This window comes from Erpetoichthys calabaricus, chromosome 11 (genome assembly GCF_900747795.2).
Source record: "Erpetoichthys calabaricus chromosome 11, fErpCal1.3, whole genome shotgun sequence".
Classification (NCBI taxonomy): domain Eukaryota; kingdom Metazoa; phylum Chordata; class Cladistia; order Polypteriformes; family Polypteridae; genus Erpetoichthys; species Erpetoichthys calabaricus.
The window spans coordinates 136909420-136933631 of record NC_041404.2 but is presented as its reverse complement, the minus strand read 5'-3'; the positions used below and the strand labels follow the sequence as shown (position 1 = coordinate 136933631).

The 24212-nt window shown below is 47.1% G+C and overlaps 2 protein-coding genes across 4 annotated transcripts in view; one reads left to right on the top strand and one right to left on the bottom strand.

Moving 5' to 3' along the window:
• telo2 (TEL2, telomere maintenance 2, homolog (S. cerevisiae)) overlaps positions 1–22615 on the top strand; it is a 32732-nt gene extending 10117 nt beyond the window's left edge. The window contains exons 5-21 of one of the 2 annotated variants that reach the window (XM_051934275.1): positions 3703–3847; positions 4819–4921; positions 4999–5067; positions 5217–5358; positions 12785–12921; positions 13005–13084; positions 13154–13243; positions 18205–18293; positions 18630–18721; positions 18828–18944; positions 19153–19224; positions 19609–19782; positions 19904–20001; positions 21530–21629; positions 21755–21819; positions 21971–22086; positions 22167–22615. In XM_051934275.1, coding sequence (XP_051790235.1) covers positions 3703–3847; positions 4819–4921; positions 4999–5067; positions 5217–5358; positions 12785–12921; positions 13005–13084; positions 13154–13243; positions 18205–18293; positions 18630–18721; positions 18828–18944; positions 19153–19224; positions 19609–19782; positions 19904–20001; positions 21530–21629; positions 21755–21819; positions 21971–22086; positions 22167–22288 — 1811 coding nt within the window. In that variant the 3' untranslated portion in view covers positions 22289–22615. Of the gene's footprint in view, positions 1–3699; positions 3848–4818; positions 4922–4998; positions 5068–5216; positions 5359–12784; positions 12922–13004; positions 13085–13153; positions 13244–18204; positions 18294–18629; positions 18722–18827; positions 18945–19152; positions 19225–19608; positions 19783–19903; positions 20002–21529; positions 21630–21754; positions 21820–21970; positions 22087–22166 lie in introns of both variants that reach the window. The other variant, XM_028814028.2, reaches the window with a different exon arrangement.
• Positions 22616–22666: 51 nt separating this feature from the next.
• ift140 (intraflagellar transport 140 homolog (Chlamydomonas)) overlaps positions 22667–24212 on the bottom strand; it is a 115483-nt gene continuing 113937 nt past the window's right edge. For both annotated transcript variants that reach the window (XM_028814027.2, XM_028814026.2), the window contains exons 29-30: positions 23032–23173; positions 22667–22937 (exon numbers count right to left, since the gene is read on the bottom strand). In XM_028814027.2, coding sequence (XP_028669860.1) covers positions 22737–22937; positions 23032–23173 — 343 coding nt within the window. In that variant the 3' untranslated portion in view covers positions 22667–22736. The remainder of the gene's footprint in view (positions 22938–23031; positions 23174–24212) is intronic.

Genomic DNA, 24212 nt, shown 5'->3' with positions numbered 1-24212 from the left:
ATTTTGCTAGTATATATATATATGTGTGTGTGTGTGTGTGTGTGTGTGTGTGTGTATATATATATATATATATATATATATGTGTGTGTGTGTATATATATATATATATATATATATATATATATATATGATAGATAGATAAATTTATACTTGCCCCCTACACACCCAGACCAATATATTATATAAAAGTAGAGACTTAAGTTAAAACCGTAAAGTAAGGATTTTAATGGGTTATGAGGAAAACAAAAGTAAAATCTGCTCTTATCAATGATGGCTTCTGCAGACTGCGGCTCTGTTTTGGTTCAGCATACATCAGCACTTTTAAGATGGCCTGCTTGTGTGTCCGTCACATGTTTTCTGCCCATTTCTCTTGCCTGCCCTCCAGGTGTCATTTGTATGGCTTTGAAATAAAACTCAGATTATTTTGGCGGGCAGCACGGTGGCGCAGTGGGTAGCGCTGCTGCCTTACAGTTAGGAGACCCGGGTTCACTTTCCAGGTCCTCCCTGCTTGGAGTTTGCATGTTCTCCCCGTGTCTGCGTGGATTTCCTCCCACAGTCCAAAGACATGCAGGTTAGGTGCATTGGCGATTCTAAATTGGCCCTAGTGTGTACTTGGTGTGTGTGTGTGTGTGTGTGTGTGTGCCCTGCGGTGGGCTGGCACCCTGCCCGGGGTTTGTTTCCTGCTTTGCGCCCTGTGTTGGCTGGGATTGGCTCCAGCAGAACCCGTCATCCTGTAGTTTGGATAATGGATAATGGATGGATAGATTATTTTAACGTAACCTTCTTGCTACACCTTTCTCATTTTTTTTCCTTTCTTTTCTATCCCAGTTAGACCTCACTTGCCCTCTTCTGTTACGTCAGCAGTGGACGCCTTTGTATGAAGCCTCCAGTTTCTTAGCAGTCGGATGCTTGGAATTTCTTTCATTTCACAAAACAACAGCAGAGGGATGCACTTCTTGACAAAACTGTTTCATATTAGCCACTTGTGAGTGCCAGTGCCTTGCCACCCAAGGAAAGACGGCTGACTTGCTTAAACAAAGAGAATAACCAGTCTATTATTAAAAATGTGTATAATAACCAATGGAACAGGAATAATGATGGATGGTCTTGGCGAGTTTACCATTGGAACAATGAAGGAATGGCTACTGAAAATTGGGCTTTGTAGTCCAGTGTGAGTAATCGAACTGTCTAAGCCTGTGCTGTAAAGAGCCTGGGCTTCTACAAACTATTGAAATCATTAGAAAAGAAATTGAAATGCAGAGTTGTGGTTTTGTTTTGCAGATGTGCTTGCCCCCCGCCCCCCTTGTCTATCAGTGGCTAAGCGAGTTTGTCTTTCCTCGTTGGTTACACTTTGGCGATGGAGTCGCTTTCTTTCAGCTGTAGTCTTGTCCTTCTTTCTTATTCTGACTCGTTAATTTGGGGCTGCCTTGCTGGTTCTTTGAGCTTCATGCTGTAGCCTCGCAGTTTCCGGGCCGGGCTGACAGACACACACACTTCCACGCGTAGACATTTATATATAAGATCTATAAAATCCAATGTCTGTATGCCTGTCCGCTTTTCACGAGAGAACTACTTAACTGATTTAGATCGGGTTTTTTTCTGTAATTTATGTGAACTTTCTGGTTGATTTTGTGACTTTTCTCATTGCACTAAGTATCATAGTTGTCTTGTGGTACCGATTTATTTGTGCGAATCCAAGAAACATGCAGCGGGGCGGGGGCCTCCTCACTCACACACCAGCCTTGGGGTGTGTACCTTACCTCCGTTTAGCTAGCAAACGAGAGACCTACTTCACGGATTTAGATTGGGTTTTTTTTTCTAGAATTTGCTTGAACATTCCGGTTGATTCTCTCATTGTGCTAAGAATCCCTATTCGCTTTCAGTAGTGATATATTCACGTTAATCCAAGACAGAGGCTGCAGGCCGAGGGGAGGAGGAAGTGTGACATCAGGAGTAGGGAGCCGGGCGGGACTCTCGTCACTGTCCTGTTGTACTACTACGTGGGCGGAGCCATGGGGGACAGTTAGTATATATTTGTGTATATATATAAAATTTACAGTCTGTCCGTCTGTATGTCTGTCTATCCACTTTTCACGAGAGAACTACTTAACGGATTTAGGTCGTTTTTTTTCTGTAATTTACTTGAACATTCCGATTCATTTTGCGACTCCTCTCATCGTGCTAAGTATCCTAGTTTGCTTGTGGCACTGATTTATTCGCACGAATCTGAGAGACAGGCTGTGGGCCGAGGGGAGGGGGAAGTGGGCAGGGCCCTTTTCACTCACGCGCCAGCCTCCGTTTGAGTTGGCCTGATGTGAGAGAGTTTTAATCCTTCACATCCCTCTAATTGCCCTTTCAATTCAAGAGATTACAATTCCTGGTGAAGGTTTGCTTTGCAATGTCGGTTAACGAGGCCCAGGGACAGACACTCAAGTTGGCAGGCGTTGATCTTAGCTCATCATCCTTCTCACATGGTCAGCTTTACGTCGCTTTCTCCTGGGTTAGTTCCTCAAGAAACCTGTATGTCCTTGCCCTGATAGCAAAACCAACAATATTGTATATGAAGAGACCCTCGGATATGAAGGCTATCAATATAAATTCTTCTCAATACAAATTACACTTTAAAAAATTTTTTATTGATTTTTTTTTAAAGTTTGTCCTGTTTCAGTACAATGTGGGAGGAGCAGTGGGGACAGCCAGTAAATTAAAAGTCAGTCATTTCAAGCAGTAATAGCCATTTGTCATGTTACTCATATCTTGGCCATCATTTTACACCAATTAAATTGTACCTCGATTAACTCTTTCAGGGCTGATGTCGACTTTTGTCAAAAGGAGGAGTTGACGATGGAAATCAACTGTAAACTGTGACAAAACCAACCGTTACGTTGGACTCTCGTTGCTAGAAGGAAAGTTAGATTCATTGGTTTGACTGAGATTCCCTGCACTCACGTGAGTAGCAAGGCACATACAATGGCAAAAATAGCACTGAGATCTGGCAAGAGATCAAAGCGAACGCGAAAAGCAAAATGCTCCGTGGACGACGCCTTGCCTATCATTTCTGAACTGGACTATGACTTGTCGGACTCAGATTTTGATACAAGTGATCGAAAATGAATGTTAGGTTCAAGCTTCAGCTGATCGATTCCCAGCTAATAGTGGTACTGACAATGTTCGCCAGGGTGGACTGCCACTTAAAAATGACAAGAGGTAGAATCCAGATTGTAATGCACTGCGACCGTGACCGCCGCCGTTGCTCTCCCAGCCATGTGAAGACAGCCTGGCAGCAAGCCTGCCACTCATTCTTGGCAAGCTGGCAGCCACAGCATGCAGCAGCAGACGTTTTATGTTGATTTCTGTGTGAAAGCATCATTTTTTGGAAAAAATATTCAGCCCTCAAAGAGTTAAAAAGGCACCGACTTCTATCAAAGACTTTCTTAGCGATTCTAAATGGTGTGCCATGGCCTTGTAGGAAGTAGGCATATTTTTTCTACTAATTTATATTGTTTAATATTTTTTTTTCACCTTGTGATGCTGCTTTTCTTTAATTTTGCTTTAGGAAGTGAAGGGATCCCAGATTAAATGGCCCGTCTGCACACGGTCATCTGATCTTTTGTCTCTCTTTCTGCTGTGATTACACTTGAAGAGGCTGCTCTTGGCTTGTGTTAATTGTTGCTCACATTTTATTTGTTCATTTTTCAGAAGAAATCTTCAGAGTGCTGGCGCCCAGTCTCCTGACCTCCACCCAGTCAGACTTTGTGTGGCAGAGGGTGTGCTGGCGATTGATGGAGAGCGTGCCAGACCGTTGGATGGAAGCTGTCATTTCTGGGCTGGTTTTAGCAGTAGATGAGTAAGCAGCTTTTGTGATTGGTTCAGCGTTATCTCCTGTTCCTATCTGTGACTGGCGCGTACCCTGAACATCACTGTCTATGGCTTACATGGTGAAGTGCAAGGCCTGAAGGAAGCATTTCTTATTAAACTCTGCTTTGGGCTTGTGACACTTAAGTTTGCCGTTTCTCTTACTATTGCAGAAGTCTTAGTTCTAAAACACACATCTGCTTCATTTTATGATTTGGTAGGGATTGGGGTCACAGGCATTTTTGTTGCACTCCAAACAGGATTTGGTGATAGAGACTGCACTCACTGTGATTATTCAACCTACTGTAGTTTAACTAAACCATCACCAGAAGGGGGCACTCTAATAATGGAAAAACACCAGGGGGCACTATATTAGAATTTCTCCAGCACAATAGGCGAGAGCAGGGAGGTCTTTTGTTTAATGAAGAAATGAGGGGCTTGGGAGGCACTGGAGGTAGGAAGGTGGATCCAAGGTTCCAACACCCAGTCGTCCTGATCTCTGAATTTCAGTAGTCCAAAGCACCCCTCCTGGGCACAGAGCTGGAAAACTCTGATATGTTAGGAGGATAAAACTGGTGGGCATCTGGCCATATAAACAGGAAACAAATTATTGTTTACTTGGGCCAGTTGGTTCTTTGTTTTTGGTTGTTCTTTTTGTTACACTTCTTGTTTAATTCCCAACTCTTGTATTATTAAATTCCTTAATACATCACACTTCTATACTTTACACTTATACACTTTATATCACACTATACTCTTGACTTTGCTGGCTTTAATCAGGGTTTGCGTAGATTTTTGTGAACACCCCTCTATGGATACACACCTGCACACAGTCCATTACCCTCTTCTGCATGTAGGCCCTGACCCCTTAAAATGTAGGGGTAGTAAGTGCATCCCTCCCCATGGTTTTTGTGTCAGCAATTGCACATCTACACACACACACACATTTTATTGCTTCCACAGGCCCACTGCTCTCTCCAGGCTGATGGGGAATGTGATCCTGAAGAACAAAAAGGCTCAATTTGTCTTGACGCACAAACTGCTGCTGCTGCAGTACAAGCACCAGGTGAGAAGCCTGCAGAGAGAGCTGCATGGCCGCCGTCTAAAATACTCTCTTCTTACTGATTGTGCTTCTTCCTCTAGACGCCAGTTCTAAGGAGCCTGCTGGGATATTTGGCGCAGGATAGCCTCCGTCGGCCTTTTTTGATTCAGGTAATGGATACTCTCTTTTGAGGATTTTTTCTTTTTCTTGTATTCATTGCCTTATTGTCTGATTTGTGTTCTAGAATGATCTGTGATCAAGTAGAGTCACAGAGTTTCACTCAGTTAGACTTTGAACAGCCTCTCATTTCTCTGCTTAGGCCATGAAGGATCTGTGCAGCACGTGGTCCAGTAGCAGCGTCGTGAGGCATACGCCTTTCGAGCAGCAGCTTTATATCAGCAAAGCCCTGCTCATCTCCTTGGGTTCCCTGACTGAGGCAGAGCTCAAAGAACTTCGACATGGTGAGTAGAGGTACCTTTTTAGCAGACAGACAAATGTGCGAGTAGCACTCCCAAAGCCGCCCATTAAACTGCTTGTCATGATCATAACAGACACAAATATGATGTGTCCAGTTGGGAAATGCACAGTGGAAAGATAAATCTTCTTACACTGCCACCCCATAACAACGGTACCACCAAAATAGCCGCATAACAAAAACCAGTCGTGTCTCCAGTACAGATTTTCCACTTCTTGTATTAGTCAGCAGGGTTTCAGACGGAGTGGATTGGGTTTCACCAGATATCCCAGAATTCTTTGGGGAAGCAGCAAACACTTCTGATTAGAGGTGATTATGAGACGTTGAATTTCAGAAAGCTGCTGATAAGGTGCCACGTGAAAGGTTAGTCATATAAAACAAAAGGAAGTGGAAATTCAGGATGTCGTGTATAGGTGGGAGCAAAATACACACGGACAATCGGAACAAACTTACAGTAAGAGGAACCTTCTCTGAATGAGGTGATGTGCATCCAGCAGGGGTCGCCACTGAGGCTGCTGCTCAGTCTACGATGCATAAACGATCTGATAAGAATATAAAGAACAAGCTGGTCAAGTTTGATGATACTAAACTGGGATGGAGGGCATATAATGTAGAATCTGGTGAATCATTACAGAGGGGCTTGGGCAGAAGTTTAGCATATTAAATTTAATGTAAGTAAATATGAGGTTTAACGCCAGAGAAGTAAAAATACAAGATTTTAACACACAATGGGAGGTTTGAAACTTGAAAGTACACCTTAGGATCTGGGAGTCACTGTGGACAGTGGAATAAAGTGAGGTCCAATGGCCGGGAGGACAGAAAATACAAAAACTGAAATAAAAAAACAAAATCTGCAGGGGCTCCAAGGCCATGAGACCACCCAGCCCCACTGGGCATTCTGCCTAACATAAATCATCTCAATCAGTCTTCATGGTTTTAGACTTCACGTGGAAGAATTAGGTGATGGTGGTCATGTGGACATCTGGCCTTCAGTCCATCAATGTAGGGACTGGGTGGTGCGCAGATCAGCACCACAGAAAAAGAACAGCAGAGAAAAGTAGAGGTTAGTATGGATTGTAGAGCCATGATGAAAATGATAATTCAATGCATATACAGATTATCAGCAGTACACTAAAACGTAGCTATGAGAAAGCCATGTTAAAGTAATGAGTTTTTAGAAGTTTTTTAAAATGCTCCACTGTGTTAGCCTGGTGAATTTCTATCGGTAAACTCGTATTCCAGATTTGAGGTGCATAATGGCAGAAGGCCACTTCTGTTAAGTTTAGCTCTTGGAATTCTAAGCAGACCCTCATGTAAAGATCTAAGGTTACGATTTGGAGTGTAAGAGATATTCTGAGATATAAAACGGAGCAGATTATTTAAGGCTTTGTAGACCATCAGCAGTATTTTAAAGTCAATTCTAAATGACACGGGTAACCAGTGTAGTGACATCAAAACTGGAGAGATGTGCTTGGATTTTCTTTTCCAAGTTAAAATTCTGGCACTTGATGTCTTTCATGGGTGGTCCTGAGAGGAGTGCGTTACACTAATCTAGTAAACTAAAAACAAAAGTGTAAACTAATTTTTCAGCATCTTGCAAAGTTATAAAGGATCTAACTTTTGCTCTATTCCTTAAGTGAATAAATGCTGTTCTGATAATCTGATTAATATGTAATTTAAAATTTAGGTCAGTAATTACCTGTAAATTCTTTACCTCTGTCTTGACTTTTAAGCCTAATGGATCAAGTTTATTTATTTCTAATACCCTCACTATTTCCATTTTTGCCAATAACAAAGATTTCTGTGTTCTCCTTATTTAGTTTGAGAAAATTACAAGTAAGACATTGGGGTCAGTGAACAAAGAGAGTCGGGGTCATCAGGCGCTGTTGATAAATACAGTTGTGTGTTGGCAGCAGAGCTGTGGTGGCTCACGTTATGCCTTGAGATAATCTGACCTCATGGAGATCGAAAAGAGCAGTGGACCCAGGAGAGATGATCCTTATGGACCACCATATAGAATATCAGGGGTCTCTAAAGTATAATGACCACATCTAACTAAGAATGTTCTACCTGTTAGACTCAAACCAATTTAAGACCCTGGCAGAGAGGCCCACTCACTGACTAAGGCGATTTATAAGGATATTGTGATCAATGGTATCAAATGTGGCATTCAGACCTAAGAGAATGAGAACAGATAAACGGCCTCTGGCAGCATTGACCCACAAGTCATTTACTACTTTAGAAGGTTTTTGTTCATCCAAAGAGCCCCAGACACCTGGAATAAGTGACCAAGTAGTGTGGTGGAGAGTCGAGCTTTATCGTGATGAGAATAACAAGTCATGACTTGATGCTGTTTACGGAGAATTTAGGTGAATAGGATGGACGAGCCTGTTGGGCTGAATGGCCTGTTCTTGTCATAATTGTTCTAACGTTGTAAAGAATCATTCATTATAGTCCACAGTGGTCTATGCTGGGAGACCCCAAATGTATGTGAGCAGGAATGTGAATGTGGCTGCAGCGATAAGGATGCTCTGCCTTTGCTAGTGAAGGTGCCATTGGTGTGTCATGGGGTTCTCAATGCCAGGGTGTGTGGTAAGGCTGTCTTATAACTTTAAGGTACAGAGCAGACTGGGCTTCCTAAAGAGATTCCAGTCTTGTGATGTGTGCAGCAGGCTGCTGGAAATGTTGTATCAGTTCACAGTAGCCAGAGTGGTGGTCTGCACTGTGGTCTCCTGGGGAAGCAACTTGAGTTCAAATGGTACACAATGGCTCAATAAACATATCAGGAAAGCCCATTCCATCACTGGGCAAACCCCTGGACGCACTTCCTGGACACCCTGGAAGCTGTTGTGGAAATGAGGATGGTGGCAAAATCGAACGCCATCATGAAAAATCCCCATCATCCCCTCTGGGGGTGCTCTCTTGGAGCACTTTTAGCCACATGCTCATTACAGCTTGGTGTGCTAAGAAGCATCTGGGGGTCTTTTCTGCCCACTACTATCAGGCAATTCAATGCTTCCTCCTGACTTACTCTTTTAAGTTTGTTTTGAAATTTCTGCACAATATACAGTATATTGATTTGATTGATTGATTGATTGGCTGAGTTATCTGTCCTGTCAGTCTGTATCCTTGTTTTTTGTACTGCTATATGCATTAAAATTTCTCCTTGGGATTAATAAGGTTTATCTAAACTAATAGTGTTTAGGTAAAGTAAACCAGTCAGGAGTTTCTCCCCACTTTTCTCTGTGTTTCTTGATTGATGAAATACGTTTCTCACAAACTGGTAAAGCATGAAAATGAAAAAGAAAAACAAGAATATAAGATAATAAAAAGGAAAAGCAAGCAATAGAACATTATAAGAATAAGAAGCAGAAATGTACAGCATATGTATAAGAGTAATAATTCAAATGCAGGTTGTATGATGGCACAGCTGACCACAGTGAAGTGTTTCAATGTTGATCAAACTCCACGGCTCCCTGTTTATGCCATGATGAGTAATATTCTGTGAAGTCGCCATTAGTCCATCTGTGAGACTAAAGAAGCTCAGCTGACTTGAGCTGGAGGGTCCACAGCAGACAGAAAAGAATGTTGGAGTCCGCTGACTTCCTGAAGGTGAGTGAATGTCACCCTGTCACAGAGGTGTGTCCCTACAAACATATCGGCTCAATCACTGGGCCATTTCGCTTCTCTTTGCTTTCACTCATTCCCATTTCACTAAGAAAAGAAGTTCAGACGCTTCTTGATCAAAACTGGATCCAACCAAATCCATGGTGCCAGGAAGTTTCAATGCCTGCAGCCACAAAGCAGAAGGTGGCATCTCACAAAATAAGAAGCAATGGGGGACCCAATCCACGTCTACACAATTCTCAGGTGTCGCTAAGGTCGACCCAGCTGTGAAGTGGGACCTTGAGGACACACCAATAGAAATTAAGGGGAAGAGCATTGAAGACGGAATCCAGGAGGCATTTATTGAAGGCACGGACCTTTTAAAAAGTGTCGGGATCAGATGAGGGTAACGGACCCAGTGGTTTAGTTTTGTTTGTCAGACTTGCATTCCTCGTAGACGTCCGCAAGGAAATAATTGAATGTGGCTTTTGTATTCTAGACTAGGGGTGCAGCTATGGAGCAAAAAGCTACGCTGCAAAGTATTGTCTGCCTCCACCTTCAAATCATGTTGCATTGTTTGACATTGCCTTTAATTTAAACAGACCAGAAGGTAGACCACATAAAGACAAAAGGTTAAAACATTCACAAAAATCAGACCCATATATATCATTTGAAACGATCCTTTGATAACCGCACCTCACAACTGATAAACACCATGGTGGAGACAAAATGAACGAAACCACAAAATGGAGTCCGCAGAACCGTAAACAACTGGACCGGACTGATCGGCTCAGTCAGTGGGCTCACGCTGTTCTTTTTCTATCCTTAGATTTATTTCATACCAGCTGTGTAAGCCTTTGCTGTAAAAAGCCCGGGCTCCTAGAAACCATGGATTCTGGCACTTCAATCAGTCAATCACATCGGTTGTGCATTAGCGGCTCCTCTGCAGCTTCGTGGATTCACTTCGGCGACTGAGTCGCTTTCTTTGAGCTTCAGGCTGTAGCCTCACACACACGTGTAGACGTTTATATATAAGATCTATTTTTTACAGATATTGTTTGATTTTTCTTTGTGCTTTGAAGGTCATTTTTCCGTATCCTTTGGTATGTTCTATTGGCTCCTGTAAACCTGCAGGTGTTTCTTTGTTGCTTGTAGAGTTTGTGAGGGTTTGTTGTAAAGGCATGTGAGCTCATTAACAGCGGGTATTACTGTCTTATCTGCGGTGGGCAGGCGCCCTGCCCGGGGTTTGTTTCCTGCCTTGTGTCCTGTGTTGGCTGCAAATGGCACATGCAGACCCCTGTGACCCTGTAGTTAGGATATAGCGGGTTTGATAATGGATAGATGGATGGATATTAATATCCATTAATGTCTTATTAATTTACATATGGGTGCTCTCTATATTTATATATTGTGGAATAGCAGAGCCACACAACACGCCTCTATTTACAGCCGGAGAAGCCTTTCTTTTTTGTTCCCCCAAAGTACAGCACAGTCTTTCCTTCAGCTGCCAATTCCCAGTCCTTTCGCCTCCACTCCTCCCTCACAAACTTCGTCCTTCTTCCTCCCGACTCTGGCTCCTCGAATGGAGTGAGGCGGCTCCTGGGAGTGTTCCACGTGGTGTGGTGAGAGCCCAGTGTAGGGCTCTGCAGCTGCCCCTGGAACCCAACAGGGCTGTGCCAAACTCCAAGTCCCAGCATGCCCTGCGGGACTCCATGGTGCCACAGCTGCCCAGGAGAGCTGCCCTCTTGTGTCTTGGGGGAGCTATTGCACTGCTAATGCTCTCTCCCCCGGTCCTTCCATGCTACACTAATGGCTGTGGCCGCCTTTACCTTTATACCATCCATCCATCCATTATCCAACCCGCTATATCCTAACTATAGGGTCAGTCCCAGCCAACACAGGGCACAAGGCAGGAAACAAACCCCAGGCAGGGCACCAGCCCATCGCAGGGCACACACACCAAGCACACACCAGGGACAATTTAGAATCGCCAATGCACCTGACCTGCGTGTCTTTGGACTGTGGGAGGAAACCCATGCAGACACGGGGAGAACATGCAAACGCCACGCAGGGAGGACCTGGTAAGCGAACCCAGGTCTCCTTACTGCGAGGCAGCAGCTGTACCACTGTGCCACCATGCCGCCCTACCCTTTATACCTTTATATATAACTAGTCATTTAGCCCGTTACAATAACAGGCGCTAGAACAGTAGTACATAAACATTAGTAGGAACAGTTTATATTAAATGGCAAGGGACTTTGACTTCATTCTTTTTGTTGGTCGTATTTTTCTTTCCTTCAGCCTTTCTTTTGTTGATGTTTACTTGCTGAGCTGACCGTTCTTCGTGGGCTGCCGCCGTGTATTGTGTGTCTTTAATTTTCTGTGACAGTAATACTGTCTTGTACGTCCGTAATATGCCTTTAATTTTCTCTGGCGGTAATACAGGCGCGCGCGTCAGTAATACGCCTTTAATTTTCTCTGGCGGTAATACAGGCTTGTGTGTGGCTGTAATATGCGTCACTGTATTGTGTGTCTTTAATTTCCTCTCACAGTAATACTGGTTTGTATTTACGTAAAACGCCTCTAACTTTCTCTGACAGTAATATCGCTCATCGCACCGTTCCCCGCGCATGCGCACTTCACCACAAGACACACACACGGACACCTGGACGCACACAGGGATTTTATTAAAGAGGATACTCTAGTGTGGCTGTCTGTTTGTCTGTCCAGGATTTTAAATCACCGGTAGCTCACAAACCATGTGACCGATTGACCTGAAAGTTGGTACCCATATACTACGTGATGCCTACTGTCCACTTTCAGAGGGGGATGATTGACGTCCAAGGTTATCCCTCTTTTTATTTTTATTTTATTTTATTGTAGAATCAACTCTCGACAGTGGCCAGCAGGGTAGTTGTGTGGCACATGCATATGGGCGCCGTTCTCATTCCCTACCATCTTCGCCATCCTCTTCATATCTTAAATTGTTCTTGAGGCAGGTTGAAGACTTGAGTGAAAAATGACCGAAAACGTACTAAGTAATTGCAACACAAACACGGACTTAATCAGTTTTAACGTGAAAAGATGCCAACGAAAGAAGAGAAGAAGAGGGCCGCTAGGGTGGAGAGAAAAAGAAGAGCTGCTCAGTAAGGAACAAGCGCATCAACCTCTGAGCAAACGAATGCTAAACGTACAGAGAAAGAAAGAGGAGGATGAGAACTAGGAAGGACAAGTCAAGTGGACTCGCTGCACGTTATCGTCCTAGCAGTGCGCCGTTACTGGTGACAGATGCTGAGTGTGTGCACTGATGTCACTCTGACGTGTTTTTCATTGTGACTTTATTTGAGTTTGCGAGGTTTCTTTGCTCTTTGTATGATGTTGTTGTTTCTTCTGTAAAACGTCTTCTTCCTGTATTGTGAATAATGTACAGTACATTTAGGGGAGTCGCATCCTGTTGATAAACTGATTCTTCTGCTTTATTGGTAGCTTCTAGTTGTAGTTGTTCAGTTTATAGAATATTGTTTAGGAGTCTGCTTACTCTGTTCTGTGCTGTTGCTTTGGGTAAGCAGGTCAGTTTCTGTGGTTGTTCTGTTTGATAAAAGCGTCAAGCACGGCGAGTCTCCGCACCACTTCTGGAGTTAAGTAGTATCAGTTAAGTAGCTCTTAGCCTTTTACACTCCTTCGTGAAGCCCCTACGATTGTAGAGTGGGTAACGTGTGCCCACCTTGCTCTGTCTGTCACATTTACAAGTTAAATTTGAGCTGAAGTGACGACGCGCCTCACGTTGGTCCCCTGATCTTTTTCAGAGTTGCTGCAGTGCATGTTGGCAGGAGTTCAGTGCCACTTAGACAGCAACCTTGTACAAGTGCGACGCCTGGGCATGGTTGTAGCCGAGTGCCTGAGCTCTAAGTTGGACCCACAGGGCACACAACTGAAGTTTGAGGTACTGCCGCTCCTTGGCGAATGGTCCGCTCCACATTTGTGCAGAAGACCTTGATAGCAAGTCTCTTCTTTGTATTCTCTTAGTATGAGAAAGATGCCGACAGTGAGGAGCTCGTGTCCCTTCTAAGACCATCTTCAGCTAGTGCTCCACCACCACCTAGCAGGTAAGGCCTTGACTTGTACGTGACCTTTGAATCGGTGACCTTCTTGACTCGTTGATGTCTGCCTTTCAGCTCCGAGGCTGCTGGAGCCATAGAGGGCGAGCCCAGGATGGCAGATAGTCAGCCAGTCGCATCCCAGAGCTCGGATTCAGATCTTGACAGGTAGGTCATAGGAGCTGGCGCAGGAATGGAAACAGACCATTGGAGCTTAAAAAGTAAAGATTCTTTATATTTGTATCGCCAACTAAGTGCACACCATAGAACGGGGGTGTCGAACTCTGGGCCTGGGGGGCCGCAGTGGCTGCAAGTTTTCATTCCCACCCTTTTCCTAATCAGTTTTCATTGCTAATGAACTCCTTTTCCCTTCATTTTAATCGCCCAGTTTTTAAGGATTCGGCCCTCTGAGTTGATTCTTTTCTTCACTGAAACGAGCCAACAGATGACCAGCTAAAGTGGGGCTTCAAACTCCAACCACTTTCTTAATGAGAAGCCGATTCTTACTATTAATGAAAGCCGTTATCTCATCCCACGGCTTGTTGCTGCTCTCATTCTGCCACAGCAGACATTTCTAAAACTGTCGATTTTCTGTTTTTTCTAAGAACCCCGTCACAATGTTTTGGTGAGCTGAGAGTTCAGCCTTAGTGAGACCCTCGCCTTCCTTTATTTCCACATATCGTGCAGGGGGCACAGGTGAGCTGGTCGTGTGTTTTGTGTCTCTTTATTGTTTGGCTGCTCATTAAGGAAAAAGAAACCACGAAGGGGTCTGAGTCACGTGAATTAAAACTAAAGCAAAAGAAGTTAACTAGCAGCCAAAACTGGCCACTAATAAGATGGTTAGAATGAAAACCTGCAGCCACTGTGGCCCCCCAGGACTGGAGTTGGTCACCCCTGCATTTGGACATTACCAGTATGTCATAACTTATCCATCCATCCATTATCCAACCTGCTATATCCTAACTACAGGGTCACGGGGGGGCTGCTGGAGCCAATCCCAGCCAACACAGGGCGCAAGGCAGGAGACAAACCCTGGGCAGGGCGCCAGCCCACCGCAGGGCACACACCCATGGGAGAATTTAGGATCACCAGTGCACCTAACCTGCATGTCTTTGGACTGTGGGAGGAAACCCACGCAGACACGGGGAGAACATGCAAACTCCACGCAGGGAGGACCCAGGAAACAAACCCTTAAGGGTCTCCTTACCGCAAGGCAGCAGCGCCACCACTGGTCATAACTTATTATGTTCATAAATGTATTAAGATATTGACACAAAATGATCAAACCGATCACCCATGGAGTATTGCTAATGCACAGCGTGTTGTTCCCACATCCATCTACAGAGGGCAGCATTCCTCTTTTTGAACTTTCTCAAGGTCTGGAAATCCTGTGAGCTGAGCTGTAAGTGAGGGACCCCGTGACTCATACTTGTGCCGTGGACTTGTAGATACTTGACAAGAATGACATTTAACGACCATTCAGAAAGTGAGCAGATGTTTCTTCTCATTAAGGAAGAAGCTCGTAAAAGTTCAGTGTCAGGAGAGGCAACTTGTCCATTCATGAATGTCGAAAATTGAGACCTCAAGAAACACAATCGGCTTCCTCCAATGTGCTGCAATTCTGGAAACGTTTGCTGCATCGGCCGCCTTGAAAGAGCCGCTTGTGCCTCGCATTCTTGCCCTCTCAATGTTCACATCCTCGTTTGGCATGATATCTTTAAAACCTCGTCTCATCTCGGTCCTCTTCATGCACTTTCTTTGAAGAAGGCAAATTGGGAATAAAAAGCTTTTATTGTGCAGTCTGGTGGACCTTGTTGCTGTCTTCGTCTTCATGTGCACAAGCCACTTTATCAGAGATGAGCATTGATTCACTTTTTGGTTTTACACAGGACATGTCCATTTAACTGTAGTTAAAATAAAACCTTGAAACACGAGTACCGCAATCGACATATACTTAGTGGGTTTGTGTGTGTTTGTGGACCCCTCACCATCACAGCTCTAGGAGCTTGTTGGACACCCCATTCAATACCCAGGGCCATTAATATGGAGCTGCTGTCGAACTTGACAATAACAGCAGTTACAGCTCACTGGTACTCTGGCAGAGGTGGCATCCTGTGACAGTGCCACGTTTGACGTCACTGAGGCCTCGAGTACGGCCAGCCAGTGTTTGTCAATGGAGATGGCACAGCTGTCTGCTCGAGTCCAGATTTGATAACCATGAGAGACCCAAACTAAATCATTTGGAGGGGGGTCCACGTAGTGTGCATAGAATAATTTGGTTCTTATTCACATTTACAGTCGTGGCCAAAAGTTCTGAGAAGGACCCAAGTGTTGGTGTTCACCAAGTGTGCTGCTTCAGTGTTTTTAGATCTTTCTGTGGTTCACTGAAGTAGACTTGTGAGCAGTTCAGAAGTTTCAAAGGCTTTGATTGACAATGACATGAAGTTTATGTTCTTTCTTTCTTTCTTTCTTTCTTCAATTCGCCCTGTCTGGCAATCAACTTCTGGGCCCAATCCTGACTGATGGCCGCCCATAATCAATGCTTGGAGTTTGTCAGAATTGGTGGGTTTTTGTTTGTCCACCCGCCTCCTGACCACAAGTTCTCAATGGGATTAAAGGTCTGGGGAGTTTCCTGGCCATGGACCCAAAAGTTTGATGTTTTGTTCCCCGAGCCACTTAGTTGTCACTTTGGTCTTACGGCCTGGTGCTCCATCATGTTGGTCACCAAACTGTTCTTGGATGGCTGGGAGAAGTGGCTCTCAGATGTTTTGGTCCCATTGATTATTCAGGGCTGCTGTGTTCTTAGGCCAAACTGTGAGTGACCCCCCCACTGCCTCGGCTGAGAAGCAACCCCACGTGACATGAATGGCCTCGGGATGCTTTACACAGGACTGATGGTAGCACTGCTCACCCTTTCTTCTCTGGGTGCCCCAAATAATCAGAAAGAGGATTCATCAGAGAAAATGACTTGACCCCAGCAGTCCAATCCCTGAATATCAGTCTGTCCCTGATGTTTTTCTTGGCTTCTTTGCTGCCCTTCTTGACCCCCACCAGGCCATCCTCCACAAGTCTTTGCCTCACACCTACCTGCCATTCCTGAGCAAGTTCTGCACTGGCGGTGCCCCGATCCTGAGCCACGAATGAAGAACGAGACCACAACATCCCAACCATCCAAGAACAGTTTGGTGACCAGCATGATGGAGCACCAGGCCAGAAGGCAAAAGTGACAACTAAGTGGCTCGGGGAACAAAATATCGACATTTTTGGTCCATGGGCAGGAAAACCCCCATCGAGAACTTGTGGTCACTCCTCAAGAGGCGGGTGGGCAAACAAAAACCCACCAATTCTGACCAACTCCAAGCATTGATTCTACAAGAATGGGCAGCGGCCATCAGTCAGGATTTGGCCCAGAAGTTGACAGACAGCCAGGCTGCCAGGACGAATTGCAGAGAGGGGTCTTGAGAAAGAAAGAAAGAAAAGGAAGGAAGGAAGGAACGGCCAACACTTCAAATCTGGACTCCGTGCATGAACTTCATGTCGTTGTCCATCAAAGGCTTTGAAACTTCTAGTTCAGTGAACCACAGAAAGAGCAAAAAACACTGAAGCAGCAGACTTGGTTGTGGCGGTCCGGCACCACTAAGATTCACACCATTGAGGTGGCGGTGATTTATTTATTTTTATAGAGGATCGCAGGGGACGCTCCCAGCCTTGGCCCGACTCGCACACTGGGAACGAACAATTAAAGAATATAATGAAATAAAATAATTTAAGTAATACCCCTTGGTGATATTCCATTAAACACAAAAACACAACTCAGCAAAGTGCATGGAATACAACACCGGATGTAATGAGAGATGACGAGAGTCGGTCCACAGATCTGTATGTTGTGAGGGACACGGCAGACACTGTAAGGGTGAAGACGGCTGGTCAGGAGGGCTCCTATACGTGTGGGAAAGCCGTGAGTCCACCATCAGTCCTCGGCACACAGGTAGACAGACGACAATCCAGACCTCAACAACGAATACAATCCTGGGCTTATCTGACAGGAGGAAGTCTGACAGGTAAACTCAACAGCAAACACTCCTCCCCTTGGACACCTGCCCTCCTTTTAAACCCCTCTGACCACCTTTGACCCCAACAGCCCCTGCAGGGACTGCTGGGAGATGCAGTTCTAACTACTAGTAGCACTGCTACACGGTGAACACCAACACTTGGGTCCTTCTCCATCCTTAAGATTAAGAATGTAAGTAAATAGGAAATCCAGAAAGATAAAAAGTGTTTCATCACGACCACTCGTGAAGTTTTGTTCACTTGGACTCGACTCTTGGCGCCTTTGCCAGGGTGAATGTGGTTTCTCAGCGACTGTCACTGGCCTTTCACTTCTCAGTTGCTCAGACGCTCATATAAGTCATCGATAGGCGACCCAAATGTGACGGCGGCACCGCGTGAGAACGGCCCCAAGGTGCTGTCTGATTGACCTCTTGGCCGTCTGGCGCACTCCATTTTTAATGACACCTCGGGTTTCGTTTCATTCACAAGGCATGGATCCAGCCGCACAACCTTGGATTTTAGTCTGTTGCCGTTTTTTGCAGATTAAACGTTCGTTTATAACATCGCCATGTTTAGCTCTTCATAAATATGCCAAAGACATTTCAAGTTTTCCAGTTTGAGTTCCCTGAGAGTTTGAAATTGAAAGCAGACATCTTTAACAGATTGGGGGAGGGGGGGGGGGGGCAGAACAGCGCATGCCATTCAAAAAAAAAAAGAGCCCGTTATATTTGATTTAATCTCACGTGCTGTCACTTTAACTTTGTCACTCAATTAGGAATTTATTAAGACTGGGTGTCAAAGGGAAAAAAAAGGCAAACAAATAAACCAAAGCAGCCTAAAGCGGCCTAAAGTTATCAAGAAGAAAAGCGTTCAGAATCCCAGCATCCCTCTGACTCCGTACTGCTTACAGTTTGTTATTCTCACGTACTTTTAATGTCTTCATTTTGTGCACACATCACTTATTGGGGTCCGCGTTGTCACACAGGACCTTCACCTGGTCTAAGAAGGGACCTTTATGGCACCTGCTCTCTCATCTTTTCTTTGTTTCTTTCCCCCCCCACGTTTGTGGTTTTGAACAGTGATGATGACTTGGTGCCCTTTGACATGTCCAAGGATGAAGAGCTGGTGACCTCCCCTGCCCCCCGATACCTCAGAGACTGTGTTGAAGGTAAGAATGGAGGCAGGACCTTTGGTTGTTACATTTGTGACCCACGTGGGCCTCGAGTTGTGCAGCTTTTGGGTTTTGTTGCTTGATGTTGGCCGCAGACGTTCTCGACTGGCACACTTTATTCACCCACCAGTAGTTTACTAAGTCAGCCTCGTGATATAAAAGAGTGGATAAGCTGCCTGAAGGCCAATGTGAGATGTGCCTCACGGTTCAAAGCGGCTTACAGAGGCACCAGCTAATGATGAAGACTACGGTGTGGGCCGAGAGCATCCATTCAGGCCATTCTTACCTTCAGCATCCCCAGAATGTCTTCTCACTCTGCACGTTCCTCTTCAGCTCTCACTTCATCCGAAGATCCAAAGCGAGTAGAAGCTGCCCTGCACGCCGTCGAAGGACTGGTACGAAAACACCCGATGACCACCCGTGAGGTGAGTTGTGCCATAGCTTCTAACTCTGTGCCCCTCGGCTTGCGTGAGACGAGTGTCACGTGACTGAATTTCACAGACCACTTCACACTGTCGGCTCTGTTTGCAGGTCAGTGTGGAACTGATGAAGGTCCTGCTGCATTTGGAAGACCAGTTCAACTCAGACGGATTCTCCTTCTGGAGACAGAGAGGGATGGTCGCCCTCACTGTCGTTGATGCCATCCCAGTAAGTGGCCGTCTGAGCACTTGAAGGCGGGTGCCCCTCAGCAGGGGGTCAAGCGGAAGGAGGGGAGGACAGAGAGTCCGCCTCGTGTCTGAGACTGGGGGTCCTCGGCCTGATGGGTACTCTGGCTGTCACCGGGTCTCGCCTGTTGGGTTCACCTGGTGGCCCTAATTGTGCTCAAGTGTAATGGCCGCGTGGCGTCTCTCCTCAGGTGACGGCGTACGTGACGGCCGAGTTCTACGCCCTGAACTACAGTCTGCGGCAGCGTCTTGACATGCTTGAGGTGGGTTGACAACGATAAAGGTGGTCCTGCTTTGTGTTTACTTGTTTATTTATTGTTATGAACTGATGACGAGGGACCTGGGCCTGTTTTGGATCAGGCAGGCTCGTCACTTTCTGTTCTGTTTGGGGGGCAATTATGAAGACGAATAGCCCACCCGGAAACGACAAGTCTGTGCGCCCGTCACTCACTCCGTGCTGGTTGTTGAGCTCGTGTTTCTGTTGGTGATGGAGATATCAGAAGTGCTGGCACGATGAGCTTGAAGGGCATTGGAGTCTGGTGCTTTGTGATGAACGCTTCACTGCGCCAGTCACTTGTGTCTCCTCGTCGTACGTCTAAATCTTCAGTTGGTTTTCCTGCATCTCTTCTGTTGTCTCCGTCCTCCAGGTGTTGGCTTTGTCTGCCCAGGAGCTCTCCGAGCCAACTGCCGCATCTGACAAACGGCCAACAGAGTCGGCAGTCACAGAGAGTAAGATGACCGGTGGTCCACAGGACGGCCCCCAACATTGGAAATGGATTGTGGAGCAGAGGATCGCTAACAAGACCAAGCGTTTCAGTAAGGTAGGCCCATCCTTTGGGGTGTTCTGCCAAGTCACATCTGAGTGGCTTTGCCTCCTTTGTGCGGGTGGGTCGCCGTGTTGTAGCTTCTCCATCAGTGGCCTTTCCTCTGCCCACTTTGCAGGGCGCCGACAGGACCAACAGAGCTGCTGCTGCTGCCCCAAACCGTTTTGCACCTCTTGCTGGTTACTTTTTCTTCCCTCTCCTGCGGAATTACGACAGGTAAGATGGTTCACACCTGTGAGTCCTTAGTATGAAGGCCGGGGGTCCCACTCCCACGATGTAACGCTTGCTGCGTATCAATATGTGCGCCGTGTCTGTTTCTGCCCCCTTGTTCCCTTTGGAATATTTGTGCTCGATATTTGGAGTATTTTAAGGGGGTAATGGGGCCGACCCACACCTGAGGGTCCTTGCAGAAACGCACTGGTGTAAGGGGGGGTGGGGGGGCCATCTTCAAAAAAGATTTTGAGAAGGAGATGAAAATGAGGATTAAAAAGGGAGCGAAAACTCTGTACATGGATTGGTTTTGGGCACAGAGGAACACGAGTGCTGGCTGATCAGTGGGGGGCATCAGGGGGCACGGCGCTGCTTTTTATTTGTGACGCTTGTGTCTTCCATTAACGCCATTCCACTCGGGTGAGGTGGACTTTGGCATCCAGGATGAGAGACTCGTCTCCAAGCCGGTGAGAAGAACGCTCTGATCTGTTGTAGAGCAGGGGTCCCGGAGGACCACCGTGGCTGCAGGTTTTCATTCTAACCCTTCTCTTAACGTGTGTGCTGCTAATGAACATCTTTTGAATTCACCGTAATTGACTTGAAGACTCGGACCCCTCAAAAAGCAGCCAAACAATAACAAGATACAAAATGAGACCAAACAAAAAATAAAGAAAGGTGAGGGTCTCAGGAATGTCGATCTGCTCAGGACCCCTTAGAATAGAGAAAATCGCCAATGGCGGACGTGTCTGCCAGTGCGGCACGCGAGCAGCAACAAGCCACGGAATTAAAGAACGAGTTTCATGAACAACAGGACTCGTGAAGCAGCTGCTTGGAGTTTGAGGTCCTGACTCAGGTGGTCTTCGGTTGGTGCCCTCACTTCACATGTCATTTGTGTTTTTTGGGTGCCACTTAAGGAAAGAAATGAAGGAAATCAGAGGAACGATGAAGGAATTCTGGGGAGCAAATCTTAAAAAGTAATTGAATTAAAGTGAATTCACAAGTAGCACAAACATTCAGAGAAGGGTTAGAATGAAAACCTGCAGCCATGGTGGTCCTCCAGGGCCGGGGTTGGCGACCCCTGTTTAGCGGGCAGATGTGCCAGTGTTGTATTTTAGCAGTGCGCTGGGTTTAATGGTGAACTCCCTGGGCCAGTTGGGTCCAAAGCCAAAGAGTACGACGTGAAAGGGCCTGGGGGTGTGTGTGTGACCCCTGTTGGTGTGTGTGACCCCTGTGTGTGTGCTGTGAATGTTGTCGTGTTTTCTGGGCGGCTCAGCGGTGCGCTCATCTCATTCCGTTTCCGTTTCCTTGTTCAGTGTGAACAGACTTGTGTGTGGGGTGTTAGAGAAGATGAACTCCAATGTCTGATTCGCTTCATTTAGTCTGCTGGGTTTACGTTTTTATTGTTCAGCACAGACCGCTCCATCAAAGGGGATCGAATTCGGGCTGCGCTTCTGTCCATTGTCCAAACCCGTTCGTATTCATCACTTTGAATGCAAATCAAGAGCGTCAACTCATTTGTGTCCCCTCTGCTCAGGCCGCAGGTGACCTTTGACCTGTTAGGAAGTGACCACCTGGTGCTGGGTCGCCTCGTCCACACGCTGGGCATCCTCATGTACTTGGCAGTCCATGCGCCGGTGAGTCCATCTTCGCTCTCCAGTCCCACGATGCCCGCAGAGCGGGTGCCCCCTTATTTTTCTCTCTGCCATTGCCGTTTCCTCGAATCCTCACACGTGTCTGCTTCCTGCCATTTGTCCCCCAGGTCGCTGCGCAGATGGGCAGAGCGCTGCTCGACTTTATCTGGACCGTTCGCCACCATGCAGATGCGTAAGTCGCTCTCTCTTTTTTTTTTTCTTTGGATCTTAACTGTAACCCACCGTGGCGGCCCACCCACTTGGTGGCACAGGGTCTTCCCCCCAGTCTTGACATTTTTTTTTTTTTTTTCTCTCCCCCCCCCCTAACCCCACTGCTTTCTCAGAGTGGTCAGGCAAGGGGTCCACTTTGCAGCGTGCGCGGTCCTGCTAAGCGTGCCCACCGACTGCCTGTTGTCAGAACTCGGTGAGGAGCTGCTGGAGGCGAGAGCCTGGCTGAAAGGTGAGTGGACGGGAGGGCTGTGGTGCCCCTGGCGTGTTGCCCCCCCCCCCCTCACCCTGGCTTTGATCTGTTCTGTGAAGGTGCCGCCGAGGTGGACCCTGATGCCACGTGCCGCAGCCTCGCCCTTCAGGCCCTGGTCCTGCTGGAGCAGCGCCTCACCAAGGGCCTCCAGCCACCTGAGCCACCAGCGCAGGCCCTCTGAAGAGCTGCCAGGCAGGATGTCACATCCGGAACACTCCGTCCAGGCATCCGCCCAATGTGCTCCTCGGATGAAATATTTATAGACTTGGCAGCGCCAGCGTCTTGCCAAAAATACCTGAGGAATTTCACAGGGAAAGGGCGCATTCCAGGAGTCCGCTGGGTACCTCGGCACTGGCCTGGCATGGCATTGAGACATTTTGGGGAGCCGGCCAAAGAGGAAAGACGTGGCCAGAGTGTGTGCTTTGATTGGTTTTTAATATAAAAATGTGACCCTTTTGGGGTTTCTGAAAAATTACAGTTCAAAAGGAACACGAAAATAAATATTTATACAAAAGTCACTTGGCTGTCATGTAGAAAGTCCCTGGGGGGAGGAAAAAAAAAAAAAAGTGTCCTGCAAAGCATTGTGGGAGCAGAGCGAGGGGCATCCCTGTGGCTTCTGTGCCATCGGGCTAGGGGCCCTGGTGGGGGTCCACCATCTCCTCCTCCACCTCATCGTCCTCGCCACCGCTGTCCCTCCGACTGCGGCCCCCCGCTCTCCCAAACGTGACGCCCATGGCCCTCTGCATGGCATCCAGGCTCTGGTGGCTGACATAGTAGCCCACGTTGATGGCGGGCAGACGTCTCTGCATTTCTTCCAGAGTGCGGAGGGCCTGTGGGCACAAAGCATCCACAGATGAGCAGGCAGGAGACCCCCCCCCCCCACAAGAGTGGATTAGCCCAGGAGCCCACCCGAATGTCACTCACCACCTGGAAGCTGCCCTGGTGGCAGTGGTGCTCCACGAGGAGGCCGTAGACGTCGCCGACGCGCACAGCAGGGTCCAAGTCGGGCTCCTCGAGGAGGGCTTCGCACAGGCGCACCGCTTCTTTGGGGTCTTCTTCATAGAGCCTGAAAACACAGTGACGAGGGCGGACCCCCACATTGGCACGTGTACAGAGTACGGTGAAGTGCTCAACAACACGGCGCCAAGGCTTGATGTGCCCGACGCTCCAGATGTCTGCCCAGTCTCCACCACCACCACCGCTGCCCTACCTTGACCCGCTTCTGCTCCCGTTCTACCACAACTCTGGTAAAGTTACCTTAGGGGGGCTTCACGATGGAGAGGCGCTAAACATGGACTCTGGCATATAAAGGAGAACCCAACAAACGTGCCAGGGTGTGCCTCACCAAACCCACTTAACCCATGTGCCAGTCAAAGCACTTTTTGAGCCCTAGCTGAGGATGACGGTTGTTGCGCAGAGTGGGTAGTCAGGATTATGAGATTTCGATAATCATTGAGGGGGGGTTGGGGGTCCGGCGTGTGCGTCTCTTCAATAGCAGAGGGCACTGCGTACTTTAAGGAGTACACCATATACCCCCCCCCCCCAGTGACTCTTTTATGGTCATAAATGTGCCCACTCAGTATCAGAGTTGGGGTTGGTCCAGAGGGCACAGCCCCCTCAGATGGCAGCGCCCTCGGTGGTCCCATCATTTAACCCGAGTAGTTAAGCTGTGTGTTTTTTAGGGAAAGTCGCTGGGCGTGGCATTTGAACCCCAGACTCGAGGGGGTCTACCGCCTGCACCAGCGGACCATACCACCCCCACACTAACCAAAGGTGATCTGTGTAGTCACATGTACCTGGCCACCGGTCACACCCTGGCACTGCCCACAGAGTGTTACATTTTTATTAAAAAAGCAGCATTTTTATACACCGACGATATCCGCCCACCCAAGGCTTCACATCGTCTACAACTGAAACCACTGAAGACGCACCGACGTGGGCACTCGCCTACGCAGAACAGGGCACATCGGTGGACACGGGAAGACAAAGTGCCCTCCACGCTGGACATTCACTTGCAGCTTATCGTTACACACGGCGGGCAGGTCAAGGGTGCATACACTGGTACAGCTCGATGCCAGTCCCACCACACAATGAAACAGCTCAGG